Raw genomic sequence first — 16322 nt, 5'->3', positions numbered from 1 at the left:
AAACAAAAGCAGTCTTTACAGACAAAAACCCAGGGCTCAAAAGAAGACATTTAGAGCCATTAATTGCTTAAACAATCAATCTAACAGGACACACCTGGGCAATAAGAAACACTTGTCAATCAGATGTTCCAATATTTTTGATCACTTGAAAAATGGGTGGGTTCAAACTAAAGGTGCCATGTTCTAAATAAATTTCCTGATAAATATCAGGAAATGACATCTGATCAATTGTGTTATATTCATCTTTCGATCTAAACCCAAATGTCCTAAGTGTATAGCAAAAACAAAAGAATTTGCCTTGCTGTTCCAATACTTTGGCAGTATTGAAATGATTTTGGATTAATACATGATCACATGATATGGAGCCAACCATACAGTCCCCTCACAAAGTAAATTAAACAGTACAACATTGTTACATCCCTGGAATACTAATTTGAATGTATCAAACCCTGGAGAAATGGATATCGTCATTGAATTGTATGAAAATCTAAATGAAACCCTACGTAATATTTCAACATACACTCAATGGCCTCTTTTTTAATAACACCTGTACCCCTACCCAGTATTAGTATGGTGTTATGGTGTTATGGCTAGTGAGTCTAGTCAGTAATTGGTCAATGCTTTAAATATTTATCAGGGAGAATTAGAATTACGAGATACTTGTTTTTCATTTTTAAAATACTTTTAGAACTGTTAGTCCAAATAAAAAGTCCAATAACTGAAATTTAGCTAAAACACTCATTTCATTCACATCAACCCAATTTACTCCTTTATTTTAAATATTTTTGAAACCTCATTGAAACCATAGTTGAGTATTGATTTATACTATCACATCAGGCTGAATCCCTATATATATATTTTTTTTCTGTACCGATACCATTTCTTTTCTTTAGAATGCAAACCCTCAGTTCCTGAGTGAACAAAGGCACATAGTTGCAAACATTTATCAATGTGCGCAGTTGTGTGGAAGTGAAAGTAAAATACACTTTTACACTCATTCATGCAGCCTATTGCTCAAGCAGAAGACATTAGGCGGAATCAAGCACCCAATCTATGCAACATTACCCTGGTGAAAATCATGATATACAAAGCTTTCAAAACACAACACATAATACCAGCAAAAAAAATTAAAAATCCCCTGGGCTGAACAATTGGGGGAGGGGTTGGGAGTGGAATCAATTAACCATACTTACTCCCTTCCAGGCAAACTGAGGTGTGCACCAAAATTTATCTGTAGTGAAAAAATGTAAAGTACTTCTTGTTGCTGCCAAGTGTTTCTTTTTGGTTTCCCATATATGTGAGGTGTTACTGTAGGTGGCAGAAGCAGCATTTGCAGTGTGTGGCAGAAACATCTGAGATATTTAAGGACTGTTAAGAATGCGAAGTGTCCAAGGATAATCTTATCACTGCTGAGAGAGGAGAGCATTGCGATTTGCTTTCATCTTCTCCAGTCGCTTCACCAAGTGGGTGTTGGTCATCTCCATTTCTTCAATTTTGTCCAGTGCACCACGCAACTGCAACATGAGTTAAAAATAAACAAATAAATAAAAATGGCATTTAGCCGTTTATAAAGGTAGGTTTGTACAGCTCTCCATTTTGCAATCATACATTTGTAATTAATCATTTTAGTAGTAGCCAATTTCTTAGCCACCAGCTAGAAAGTTTCCCTTTCACTTGGATTACATAACAATAGTTCAGAAAGTTTTGCGGCCCAGTTGTTGAAGGCTATAGATGGACTGTCCTCTCTGATCACCTCCACAAGTGGTGTGAATATAATCAAAAGCCTACATTCTCATATTTTTAATTATATTAATAAAAATATTATTTTTAGGAGTTGCATTTTAGCTGTAGATATAAACATTTATTAAAATAAATAAAATGTTTGTGTACTTGACTTTCACTACACTCCAACATCAACAGTTGTGAAATTATACACTCACCATCCACTTTATTAGGAGCACCTGTACACCTGCACATTCATGAAATTACAGGCAATCAGGTGGCAGCAGTGCAATGCATAAAATTATGCAGATACAGGTCGGGCTTCGGTTAATGTTCAGATCAAATAACAGAATGGTAAAAAATGTGATCTCTGTGATTTTAACCATGGCATGGATGTTGGTACCAGATGGGCTGGTTTGAGTAGTTCACAAACTGCTGATCTCCTGGGACTTTCACACACAACAATCTCTGGAGTTTACACAGATTGGTGCAAAAAACGAAAAACATCCTGTGAGTGGAGGGTTTGCAAGATGAAACACCTTGTTGATGAGAGAGATCAAATGAGAATGACCAGAATGGTCTGAGCTAACAAAGTCTATAGTAACTCAAATAAGCACTCTTTACAACCGTGGTGAGCAGAAAAGCATCTCAGAACACATAGTACAACAAAGCTTGAGGTGGACGGGCTCCAACAACAGAAGACCACATCAAGTTCCACTCCTGTCAGTCAAGAACAAGAATCTGAGGCCATCATGGGCACAGACTCACAGAAACTGGACAGTTGAAGACTGGAAAAAGACCAGGTGATTTTAATTTTCACCTTTAACTGTCCAATTTGGAAGAGTCTGTGCCTGTGATCACAGACATCACATTTTTCCCCCATTCTGATGTGAACAATACCTGAAGCTCTTGCCCTGTATCTACATGATTTATTGCAATGTGGTGCTGCCACATGATTGGCTGATTAGATAACTGCATGAATGTGCAGCTGTATAGATGTTCCTAATAAAGTGGATGGTGAGTGTATCTTCATCATACATTCACTTGTATCTTACCTCCCTCTGAAGTTTTCTTTTCTCTGCCTTTAGTTCATCTTCAATTTTCTCAGAGTTATCAGCTGCTGCTTTGTATCTTAACACCTGACCTTCAAGTCTGTTTATCTACAGGGGGGAAAAGTTCACAGTATTAGAACAATTGTTAAATTTAAATTGGCAATTTAAATCATCATTAAGATCAAAAGACGACAGTCCAGCTTTACCCTATACTATAACACTGAATTTAAATCCCCTCTAAACAAAGCAAAGATTAAATGAATAATTTTATTAATCAATAAGCATACAGTGTTAGAAACTTAAGATTTCATTCACTCTTTGTTCAAAGCCATTTTACCCCTGTTTGTGTGTGTGTGTGTTTGTTTTAGATTAGTTTCTGTGTATTAGAATAGTTTAATAAAGTCTCGTCTGTTTTTAAAGATACGGGTCATTGACTGCTTTACAGTTTATTGTCTTGTTCGATCTTGTTACTATGCTCTTAATATAGTGTTTCACTATGTTTAGGATAATATAGCTGGTGGCCACACAGGTAATATCTAATGCATAATTAATAAATATTGTAATTTCAACTTATTGTAGGACAAATAGTTAGCAAAATGTCCCCTTTCTAGCTGATCTGCTAGTCTCTCCTACATACAATCCCAATTCCAAAAAGGTTGGGGCAGTATGGAAATTGCTAATAAAACAAAGAGGAATGATTTGTAAATGTACTTTGACTTGTATTTAAACAACAACAAAAAAAGTATAAAGACAAGGTATTTGATGTTTTAACTAAGCAACTGGATAGTTCTTTTGAAGATAAACATTTATTTGGAAATTGATGCATGCAAACGTTCCAAAAAAGTTGGACTAATAGCGATGTGACAAGTTGAAGGTGATGTGAAACAGGTGAGACAATTGTCTAATCACAGTATATCAGGAGCCTCCAAAAAAGAGCAAGGATGGGTGGAGGCTCACCAATCTGCCAACAGATACGTCAGCAAATATTCCAACACTTTGAGAACAACATTACCCAAAGACGAATCGGTAGGATTTTGGGCATTTCACGTTCTACAGTGCACAATATAATTAAAAGGTTCAAGGAATCCGGTCAAGGGCAAGGCCAAAAACCACTTCTGAATGTGCGTGATCTCCGAACCCTCAGACATCACTGTCTTAAAAACCGTCATGAGTCTGTAATGGATTTCCTGACATGGACTCAGGAATACTTTGGTAAACCTTTATCAGTCAACACCATTCACTGCTGCAATCACAGATGCAAGTTAAGGCTTTACTATGCAAAGCAGAAGCCCTACATCAACACTGTCCAGAAGCGCCGCCTACTTCTCTAGGCTCGGTCTCATGGAGAGATGGACAGTAGCACAGTGGAATAGTGTTTTGTGGTCCGACAAGTCAACATTTCAAATAGTTTTTGGACAAAACAGCTGTCGTGTTCTCCGGGACAAAGAGGAAAAGGAACATCCAAGCTATTATCAGTGTCAGGTCCAAAAGCCAGCGTCTGTCATGGTATGGGGGGTGTCAGTGTCCATGGCATGGGTAACTTGCACATCTGTGAAGGCAACATTAATGCAGAAAGATACGTACACATTTTGGAGCAACATATTTTGCCATCCAGCAGGACAACGCCAAACCACATTTTGCCTGGATTACAAGTGCATGGTTGCATAAGCAGAGAGTGCGGGTGCTAGCGTGGCCTGCCTACAGTCTTGACCTGTCTCCGATTGAGAATGTGTGGCGCATTATGAAGCGCACAATAAGACAACAAAGACCCTGTACAGTTGCCTTAGCTGAAGAAATGCATAATGGATGAATAGGGGGAAATTCGCTTGCTAAGCTTAACCAACTGGTGTCTTCAGTGCCCAAATGCTTAATAAGTGTTATCAAAAGAAAAGGTGATGTTACACAGTGGTAAACGGTGTCCCAAATATTTTGATTTGAAATGAGTGTATATTTTCAAAAATAAATTACATTCACAAAGTAAAACATCAAATAATAAATGTCCTAATAATGTGTTTTCAATATAGTACGGGGTGAATTGAATTTTCAAATGACTTTTTTTTTTTTTTGCGTTTTTCCATCTGTCCCAACTTTTCCGGAATTGGGGTTGTATTCTGTGGAGAATACAACTTAATAGGCAACCTAAATAGCTAAACTTCCCTTGCATATAATGGTGGAAATTATGGGCTGCTTGATCTAAAACAACAAATATTCCCCACAGTATGTATAACAGATGTAATACAGTCATATTACTATGAAGGTAGCCACAGTGTGTGTTTAAATACATTAAATGATTTTGTTCTTAAGCAGAATACATATCCAATAAACTTAAATTCTAATTAAAATTTTTAGAAACTTACATTTTGTTCCATTGTACCCATTTCTTGTTCTGCCTTTGAAAGCTTGAATTTGTATTCACTAATTTGTCGGTTGGCATCTCCTTAAAAGAAGAAGAAAAATTTTCACACATACAAAAGTTTCACGTATACAAGCACTGTGAAATTCTTTCCTTTTTTTTTCTTCATGTTTTTGGATTTTCCCCCAATTTTCTCCTAATTTTAGTCCTGGCCAATTCCCACCCAGCAGTTAGGTCTCCCCTATCATATGACAGCAACCAACCAGGGAGGGCAAAGGTCATCATGTGATGTGCTGTGCTTCCATGTGAAGCCAGCCAAAGGCATCTTTTCGAACTTCCATGCAACTTCATGGGGCAGCATAACACAATCTGAGGAAAGCAGTATCTGCCCACTCCTGCATGCATGAGCTCACAGACACCCATGATTAGCTAGCGTTGCGGTTATTGATAGGGGAGAGATAGTATGCCACCCCTCCCTCCCTGAGAGCATGGCTGATGCTGCTCTCTTGGACTCCTAGCCAAGGATGGCTATGGTATTGTCTGGATTCAAACTCGAGATCTCAGGACGACAGGGCAAACACTGTCGTGCCACTTGGGAGCATGAAATTCTTTTCTTTGCATACCCCACCTTGTTAGGCAGCTGGGATTAGAATACAAAGTCATACATAATATGGCAAGGATTAAGAGCCTTGTTTAAGAGCCCAACAGTAGTAACTTGGTGGTCCCAGGGTTTGAACTCCAGACATACAGACTTGTGCTAATCATGAATATGCAACCATGAATAAGCTCCAAGGAGGTTCTTTACATTCTGTTTGAAAGCCTTCTGTGGTATGCCGTTTATATTTTCTATGCTGTTTCAGAGCACATTTCATAGACCTCTGACTTACATTCATAATTAGTAAAAAAAAAAAAAAAAAAAAAAAAAATTGATTAAACAAATTTGGTCTGATCTACAGCACCCAGAAACACAGTCATGTGAAAAAATAAGTACGCCCCATGGAAATTGTTGCCGACATATTTGGACAAGCAAACATTTGCTCATCTTTGAAAAAGTGCCTATTAATAAAGCTGATATACTTGAACAAAACCACAAGGAAAAATGGAGTTTTCAATCATTTATTCAACAGAAATATCAATAGATTTGATATTCTTCTGTGGAAAAAGTAAGTATACCCTTGACCTCAGAAGCTGGTATTGCCCCCTTTAGCAGAAATAACTTCTTGTAGGCAGTTTGCATAATTGTCCACCAGTCTCTGACATCAGCTTGCTGGAATATTTGACCACTCTTCCATCAAGTATTCTTTCAGTTGCAAGATATTTGAGGGTTTTCTTGAATGTACTGCCGTTTCAACCCCCACCGCCACAACGTTTCAATGGGATTTAAATCCGGGCTTTGACAAGACCATTCCATAACCCTCCATTTCTTCTTTTTGAGCCATTCCTTGGTAGATTTGCTAGTGCGCTTAGGATCATTATCCTGTTGAAAGGTCCATTATCAGTTCAACTTTAACTTTTGGACAGATAACCTCACATTATCTTCAAGCACTCTTTGATATGATGCAGATTGATATTTGAATCAATAAATGCAAGCTGTTCAGACCCTGAGGCAGCGAAGCAACCCCAAACCATACCATTTCCACCACTGTGCTTCACAGTTGGTATGAAGGTACTTCTCCTGAAAATCTGTCTTTGGTCTGCACCAAACATGTCTGCTGTTACTGTGGCCAAACAACTCTATCTTTGATTCGTCTGTCCAGAGCACATTATTCCAAAAGGCCTAGTTTTGCCTATATGCTCATTGGCAAACTGTAGTCTTGCTCTAATATTCTTATTAGACAGCAAAGGTTTTTCCTTGGCACGCCTCGCATGCAGGTCAAATTTGTGCAATCTCTTTCTGATTGTAGAAGCATGCACTTTGACACCAACAGTTGCAAGACTTACTAGCAGATCCTGTGACAAAATGTTGGGGTTCTTGGAGACTTCTTTTTGCACCCGACAGTCTGCTCTTGGGCTGAATTTGCTGGGACGGCCAGTCCTGGACAAATTGGCAGTCGTTTGAAATCTGCACCACTTGTAGATGATTTTCCTTACAGTGGAATGATATATTTCAAACAATTTGGAGTTCTTTTTAAATCCCTTGCCAGACTCCTAGGCATCCACCACACACCTCAATAACAAATGGAACACCAGACACTAGATATGAGAGGTTTAATCAAGGCAGGTTCCACCTGCACTCCCAAAGCAGGTTCTAATCACTGACACCCAATCTTGAACATCTGGTTCAAACTTTAGGGATTTTCAGGTGTGACAAATGTAGGCGTGTACTTTTTCCATGAGACTGATCTGTTTAATTTAATTGTGAAAATACTACAAAATGTAAATTTTATGTGTCATTTGATAGCGTGTGCAGTATCACCTTTATTAATACACACTATTTCAAATAGGATCAAATGATTGCTTATCCAAACATGTAAAAAAAAAAAAAAACCAAACAAACAAAAAAACATTTCCATGGGGTATATTTATTATTTCACATGACTGTAAATAATGACCTATTTCTGCAATCAAGTCTACCAAGCTCAGTGAATGAGGGACAAATAAACAAAAGATCAGTACAGAATTGCACATATGGTCCTAATAATTTACAATTGGTCATTCAACTCTTTACAATGTCTTTCTCTGAATGTCTAAAGATTATATTCTTATTTTCAGTGATAGTATGCCTTGAAAGTTTGACCCACAGTGATTTAGTTACTGTACACAATAAAAATATGCACTCTTGGCAATTTCCAAAGCTTTGAAATAGGTGCAGGTGTTAATATATTAGGGGACAGGTCTTTTGGGTAAGTTCAAAACACACATCAATCTTGATTGAGAAACTCTAGACAAACTAAAATAATGATAACTACCACTATTTCTAGTAATTTTAAAGGCCTTTAACTGCTTCATGAAATGAGAAAATGTTTAAAAAAACAAAACAACAAAACACCTTTCAATTGCTCACAAGCGTGCACTTACTCTGCATTTCAATGACGTTCAAGTCGGTGCCATTTTCTAGCCGTTCTCCATCTGAGTAAACACTTTCCATCTTGTTGACAGAATGTTTCTGTCTCTCCTCCTGTAGCTGCGTTTTTAGTTTCCTGATCTGTGAGACGCAAAAGCAAAAAACTTCAACAAATACTTCAACAAATACTCCAACAAATACCCTCTTCTGGACAAATACAGTATCTCACAAAAGTGAGTACACCCCTCACATTTTTGTAAATATTTGATTATATCTTTTCATGTGACAATACTGAAGAAATGACACTTAGCTTCAATGTAAAGTAGTGAGTGTACAGCTTGTGTAACAGTGTAAATTTGCTGTCCCCTCAAAATAACTCAACACACAGCCATTAATGTCTAAACTGCTGGCAACAAAAGTGAGTACACCCCTAAGTGAAAATGTCCTAACTGGGCCCAAAGTGTCAATATTTTGTGTGGCCACCATTATTTTCCAGCACTGCCTTAACCCTCTTGGGTATAGAGTTTACCAGAGCTTCACAGGTTGTCACTGGAGTCCTCTTCCACTCCTCCATGACAACATCACGGAGCTGGTGGATGTTAGAGACCTTGTGCTCCTCCACCTTCCGTTTGAGGATGCCCCACAGATGCTCAATAGGGTTTAGGTCTGGAGATATGCTTGGCCAGTCCATCACCTTCACCCTCAGCTTCTTTAGCAAGGCAGTGGTCGTCTTGGAGGTGTGCTTGGGGTCGTTATCATGCTGGAATACTGCATACTGATCATGCTCTGCTTCAGTATGTCACAGTACATGTTGGCATTCATGGTTCCCTCAATGAATAGACGTATGAGTGCTGCCAGCATTGCTGCAGAGGTTGAAGGGGTGGGGGGGTCAGCCTGTCAGTGCTCAGACCATATGCCGCACACTGCACCAAATTGGTCTGCATGGCTGTCCCAGAAGGAAGCCTCTTCTAAAGATGATGCACAAGAAAGCCCGCAAACAGTTTGCTGAAGACAAGCAGAATAAGGACATGGATTATGAGACCAAGATAAACTTATTTGGTTCACATGGTGTCAAGCGTGTTTGGCATCAACCAGGTGAGGAGTACAAAGACAAGTGTGTCTTGCCTACAGTCAAGCATGGTGGTGGGAGTGTCATGGTCTGGGGCTGCATGAGTGCTGCCGGCACTGGGGAGCTACAGTTCATTGAGGGAACCATGAATGCCAACATGTACTGTGACATACTGAAGCAGAGCATGATCCCCTCCCTTATTCCAGCATGATAACGACCCCAAGCACACCTCCAAGACGACCACTGCCTTGCTAAAGAAGCTGAGGGTGAAGGTGATGGACTGGCCAAGCATATCTCCAGACCTAAACCCTATTGAGCATCTGTGGGGCATCCTCAAACGGAAGGTGGAGGAGCACAAGGTCTCTAACATCCACCAGCTCCGTAATGTTGTCATGGAGGAGTGGAAGAGGACTCCAGTGACAACCTGTGAAGCTCTGGTAAACTCTATACCCAAGAGGGTTAAGGCAGTGCTGGAAAATAATGGTGGCCACACAAAATATTGACACTTTGGGCCCAGTTAGGACATTTTCACTTAGGGGTGTACTCACTTTTGTTGCCAGCAGTTTAGACATTAATGGCTGTGTGTTGAGTTATTTTGAGGGGACAGCAAATTTACACTGTTACACAAGCTGTACACTCACTACTTTACATTGTAGCTAAGTGTCATTTCTTCAGTATTGTCACATGAAAAGATATAATCAAATATTTACAAAAATGTGAGGGGTGTACTCACTTTTGTGAGATACTGTATATGCTAATGATTAACATAATAATAATTAATACGTATTGGGCTGCAAAGAGACAATAGCAATGTACTCATTTTATTATTGTCAATCCTTCTGTTAAACAATTTAGATATTACAATAATGGTATTCATACTTGGGATAAGAGTTCGTCTTTTTCTTCAGCAAGCTTTCGTAGTCTAATATCTGTTGTGGAAAACAAAGGTGTTTACAACTATGGCACAGTATTTGTCCCCTTAAAACAATGTGTTTATCCACTTACATGAATTTCTACTTATGTTCTTTATACAAAATCTCAAAGGATGTCTGACACAATCACAAGTCTATCGGCTCAATCTGTTTTTATACCCAGAGGTCCATCTCCAGCTGACTCCAGCACTTGAGCAGCTTCCTGGGTGACAAGAGTGATCACTGAGGTGGGGGATTCATGACTCACATCCCCATTGGGTGTGCCCTCTGGAATGATAACCAGCCCATGTTTCTGTGGGGAGCAGGGTAACGAAGTGTTATATGCAGCACTAAAGATTATGCAACAAATATGCATCAAATCATTTTGCTACAAGAAAAAAAAAAACCAAACCAAAAAAAATATATATAATGAGCCTTTGTTAACACCAACAAATCAATTGCTTTATTTATTCATTTACTTGTTTTTAAATGCAAATATTACATGTAAGAAAAAAGACTACAATAAATGAGCACACTGTTTGGGGTAATATTTGTGTTTACATCCTAGCTGCAAACTACATACTAAATGACATGAAAACCTTTAAATGGATCCTCTGGTATTTTTTCAACCTAACCTCTATAATGGTATCGAACACATCTGCAGTGTATGTGCAATTACCATGGATTTCAACATATTTCCCTGTACAGAAAAATAAACAGAAAACCAATTTACTTCAAACTTACTTACAGTGCTTTGAAGTGCCCCTTCCTGAGTTCTTTATTTTTGCATATTTGTCACACTTAATCGTTTCAGATCTTCAAACAAAATTTAATATAAGAAAAAAGACAACCTGAGTAAACACAAAATACACTTTTTAAATAATCATTTTATTTATTGAAGGAAAAAAAGTTATTCAACACCAAGTCACCCTGTGTGCTGCTTAGTTACTCGATTGGGGTGGCTGTGGCTCAGGTGGTAGAGTGAGTTGTCCACTAATTGTAGGGTTGGTGGTTCGATTCCTGGCCCACATGACTCCACATGCTGAAGTGTCATTGGGCAAGACACAAGAACCCCAAGTTGCTCCCGATGGCAAGTTAGCACCTTGCATGTTGCAGTGTAAAGTGCTTTGGAACCGCTAAGGTTAAAAAGACGCTATATAAGTGCATACCATAATCAACCAGTTCAATTAGACTAGACACCAACAGGCTTGATTACTGCAAGCCTTGTTGAATCTAAACATCAAATAAACAACCTTCCAAGTAATGTGAAGTAGGCTAAAAGGTTTCAAAAAGCAGCATGCTATGCTGTGATCAAAAGAAATTCTGGAACAGGTGATAAAGATAATTATTCAAATATATCACTCTGGAAAGGGTCACAAATGGAACAGTGATAAATCTTCCCAGAAGTAGCCATCCTACCAAAAATAATGGCATGCATGGAAGAGTTGTAAGGTGAAAACCACTGCTAATGAAACATCTTGATGATCCCCCAATCCTTTTGCGATTATGTTTTGTGGACTGATGAGCCAACAGTGGAACTTTTTAGAAGACATGGGTTCCATTACATTTAGAGAAAAGCAAACACTGCATTCCACAATAAGAACATCATACCAACAGTCAAATATGGTGGTGGCAGTGTGATGGTGTAGTGATGCTTTGCTGCTTCAGAACCTGGGTGACTTGCCATAATTGACAGAACCATGAATTCTGCTCTTTAGCAGAAAATCCTGAAGGAGAATATTCAGTCATCAGTCCCTGATCTGAAGTACAAGTGCAATTTGGTTATACAGCAAGACATTGATCCAAAGACCAAGACCAATTCCATCTTTGAATAGCTCAAAAGAAGGTTTTGAAGTGGCCTAGTCCTCACTTAAACACCACTGAGGTGCTGCGGTAGGACCTTTCATGCTTGAATGCCCATGCTTTCATGTGGTAGGCCAGTTTATGCTCACATGCCCTCCAATGTGGATGAATTAAAGCAACTCTGCAAAGAATACTTCACAACAAAGAAGAGTTCACAGAGTTCACAGCAATGAGAAAGACTGAAAGATGTTTCAGTTGTTGTTGCTAAAGGAGTATAACCAGTTATTAAGTTTAGGGGGCAATGGCTTTTCACATGGGTGGTAAAGGTGTTGCATTATGTTTTTTCTTATGTTTTCCTTGTTTTAGATTACATTTTGTATAAAGATCTGAAACCATATCGTTTTTAAAAAAAATGCAAAAACACATGAAATCACGAGGGGGCAAATACTTCATGGCACTGATGAAAGCCTAAGGACAGAGAAATCTGTTTAAAAAAAATAAATAAAAAAATTGTAGAACACATTCATGAATTTTTAACATATCTGAAAATGAAACCTGAACTTTTTATAATTTAGTTTGGGATGCGACTACTCTTCTAGAGGGAAGTATTTTTGTTTCGCCAGTGTAGCCTTGTGTGTCTAATGAAGGATTAATGCCACAAAACATCTGGAATGGCATTAGAAAATAATAATAATGATAATAATAATAAATGCATAATGGCAAGTGAAAACATGTTTTTAGAAATTTTTGCAAACTTTATTAAATCAAAAAAATAAAATGTCTCTCGTTCTCTCTCTAAATATACACAGACATACATACACACACACATATACATACATATACATATATATATATATGTGTATATATATATATATATATATATATATATATATATATATATATATATATATATATATATATGTGTGTGTGTGTGTATGTATATATATATATATATATATATATATATATATATATATATATATATATATATATATATATGAGAGAGAGAGAGAGAGAGAGAGAGAGAGAGAGTGAGAGAGATAGATAGATAGATAGATAGATAGATAGATAGATAGACCATCGGCTAAAGGCACTCCAAACTGAGCTCAGGGGCATCCTGCTTGCTTTGATTATTTTGAGATATCTCTAGAACTTGACTGGAGTCCATCTATGGCTTTGATTGGATATGATTTATAAATGCACAAGCCTGTCCCACAATTCATTATGCAACTCGGAGCTCAAAAGAAAGCAAGGAACTCTCCATAGACATCTGTGATAAAATTGTGCTGAGACATAAATCTGGGCAAAGGTATAAATTCATTTCTAAAGCCTGTTCCCAGGAACACAGTGGGCGCCATCATAGTGAAAGAGAGTAACTTTGGAACCATCAGGACTCTTCTTAGGACGAAGCAATGTCTGGCCAAACCAGGAAACGTTTGGCCAAACCAGGAAACATTTGACCAAATTTAGTAACCAGACTAGAAGGGCCTGGGTCAGGGAGTAACCAAAACCCAATGGACACTCTAACAGAGCTTCAGAAGTCCCTTGCAGAGATGGGAGAACCTGCTGGAAGGACAGCACCTCAGAAATACTCCATCATTCAGGCTGTGGTAGAGTGGCTAGACAGAAACCAGTCCTGAAAACTCATGAGGAAAAATATTCTCTGGTCTGATGAGAAAAAAGCTGGGGGTGCCAGTATCATGGTAAGGAGGTGCTTCTCAGAGGCAGGGACAGGAGGACTGATCAGAATTGAGGGAAGGATTAATGAAGTCTCAACTATACAGTACACAACCTACCAGAGCCTTGCTGAGTTAAAATAAAAATAAATTACAAGTGTAAATGATAAAGGAGGGACAGAAAAATCTAAATGAGCTTTTGAATTTTAATTCATTTGCAAATATTTCTAAAAACTTGTGTTCGCTTTGTTATTATGGGTTATTATGTGCAAATTAATGGCAAAAAAAAATCAATTCAATCCATTTAAAATGAAACTATACTTACACATCAACTATAATTCAAAAGGGAACATTTATAATGTACAAACTCCATCATTAAGAAATATTTTGTCCTTTGCTACATTTCTTGGTCTTCCACACCGACATACCTCTACTGTTTTGGATTTTCCCTTGAGGTCAGCCAGCTCATCTTTGAGCTCATCCCTCTCATTCCTAATGCAATCAAAGTACTCTTTCTGCCTCTCTAAGGCCTGGCCAACAGCAGGGCAGGAAAGAGAAAAGAGCCATGAGGAGAAAAAAGTGGAGGAGGACAGGCCACATTGATGCACATAAGACATAATGGTCAACATGCAAAGTTTATATAGCAGCAAGCATAGAAAAGTGGCATGAACAAGATGATGACAGCCTTATTCAGATATCATTACAGCTATAAGCAGAGTGATAGAAATCTGAGGTTAAAAAGATATATATATATATATATATATATATATATATATATATATATATATATATATATATATATATATATATATATATATATATGTATGTGTGTGTGTGTGTGTGTGTGTGTGTGTGTGTTTAATCCAGTCTGTTCACCTTTATTCATATACAGGTGCATCTCAAACAAATTTAATATCGTTGAAAAGTTCATAATTTAATTAAAAAAAGGGGAACTATCATAGATTCATTACACATAAATAGTGACATATTTCAAGCCTTTTTTTGTTTTAATCTTGATTATGGCTTAAAGCTCATGGAAATCAAAAATCCAAAAGGCTGACATTTCTGGATTATAAATTCTTTATTCTAATATTTTGAGATACTGGATTTCCATGAGCTGTAAGCCATAATCATCCAGATTAAAACAAACAAAAAAAAGGTTTGAAATTTTTCACTTTATGTGTAATGAATCTAGAATATATGAAAGTTCCACTTTTTGAATTCAATTATGGAATAAAACTAACTGTTCCACGATATTCTATTTTTTTGAGATGCACCTGTATCTGTGATGTTCTGAGAAGACCCATCGGATTCATTGTGGCTGAATTCCGGCAAGCAGTCTAAAAAATCCGGCCAAAAATGTATTTTTCTGCTGATTGCATACTAACGAGAAGTGTGATTTCCTAACACAGTGAATGTAACACTTTGATCAAGTTGTTGGATAGCTACTGTCATGGGAAACAGAACGTACACTCTCTTTCAATTGTATGTTTTTATTTATCAAGGCCTAAATAACAATTGTGTGGTCCTCACCAATGTCTATACACAACCAAATAACATCAGGTAACAACAACCATTCACAAACCAGAGCTTGACCACACCCTCGCCTCCACATACCCCCAATGCTTGACTCAGGCCGGCCTGCCGCCGACTGCCCCCGATGCCCAGAGAGGAAATCTGCCACAGCCATCTGTGACCCCAGCCTGTGGACCACCTCAAACTTAAACTGCTGAAGTGCCAGATACCAACAAATGATCTGCGTGTTGGCATCCTTAATGCGGAGGAGCCACTGGAGCATGGTGTGGCCCAAACAGATGGTAAAAGCTTGTCCCAACAAACAGTATCAGAGGGTGAGGACCACCCAGTTGATGGGCAGACACTTTCTCAATTATGCTGTACTCGCACTGAGAGCTTCTAGCTAATTTACAGTGTACAGCACAGGGTGCTCTTCCCCCTCTGTACGATGCATCATTCTGCAAAACAAAGGGGAGAGAGAAGTCAGGAGAATGCAAGCATGATCGGCCACAGAGTGCAGCTTTTTCTGAATAAAAGCCTGTTCACACGGCTCTGTCCACAGGAATGGATCTGGTGCTCCCTTTTTAGTGAGGTCGGTCAATGGGCTGGTGACAGCTGAATAATTACTAAATAATTTGAGCCACAATTCCAAGGTGTCCTCGTGTATGAACTTTTGAATCATTTTTAAGGGTTTGATTAAACTGCTCAACCAGGCCATCCATCTGAGGATGGTAAAAACACTGGAATTAATCAATTTGATCTCCAAGGGTTAGTATACTTCACGCAGGGTGCATGACAAACATGGTGCCTTGATCGGTCAAGAATCTCATTGTTGTGCCTGGTGGATGCCGGTGAAGGTCTTGACGAACTCAGCAAGTAGCGAGGACTCCAAGTTGGTTGATGGATCTTCCCCAATTTCCCAGGTTTCAGCACCAGTGTGATACTTTGAAGTGAGGAGATGGGAGGCAGGCTTGGGACAACTCAAAAAGAGCTCTTTATTGTTCTTCACTTTTCAGCAATTTTGTTTCACAATGCACATATATGTGCACACAAACAAATGGCTCTGTGCTGCTCAGCTCTCTCTCCCCCTTTTATCCTTGCTGCTGCTCACTGAAACAACACTTGTTAGAAAAATCCTGCACAGGTATAGGTCCTTACCACACACTTTTCCCACCCTCCATTCAAAAACTGGCGCTTGACAATGCCCACCTCCACAC

General features: G+C 38.4%; 1 protein-coding gene across 15 annotated transcripts in view; it reads right to left on the bottom strand.

Annotated features, from left to right (window-relative positions):
- Positions 1–756: 756 nt before the first annotated feature.
- The window catches only part of lrrfip2 (leucine rich repeat (in FLII) interacting protein 2), a 98663-nt gene continuing 83097 nt past the window's right edge, over positions 757–16322 (bottom strand). For 12 of the 15 annotated variants that reach the window (XM_053620671.1, XM_053620670.1, XM_053620668.1 and 9 more), the window contains 7 exons: positions 14019–14120; positions 10292–10424; positions 10080–10129; positions 8146–8272; positions 5132–5211; positions 2778–2882; positions 757–1514 (listed from right to left, as the gene is read on the bottom strand). In XM_053620671.1, the coding sequence (XP_053476646.1) occupies positions 1404–1514; positions 2778–2882; positions 5132–5211; positions 8146–8272; positions 10080–10129; positions 10292–10424; positions 14019–14120 (708 nt within the window). In that variant the 3' untranslated portion in view covers positions 757–1403. The remainder of the gene's footprint in view (positions 1515–2777; positions 2883–5131; positions 5212–8145; positions 8273–10079; positions 10130–10291; positions 10425–14018; positions 14121–16322) is intronic. The other 3 variants (XM_053620678.1, XM_053620685.1, XM_053620686.1) reach the window with 1 other exon arrangement.

This window comes from Ictalurus furcatus, chromosome 3, assembly GCF_023375685.1.
Source record: "Ictalurus furcatus strain D&B chromosome 3, Billie_1.0, whole genome shotgun sequence".
In the NCBI taxonomy this organism is placed as follows: domain Eukaryota; kingdom Metazoa; phylum Chordata; class Actinopteri; order Siluriformes; family Ictaluridae; genus Ictalurus; species Ictalurus furcatus.
Note: the sequence above shows the minus strand (reverse complement) of the source record. Positions and strands in the feature narration are given on the sequence as shown.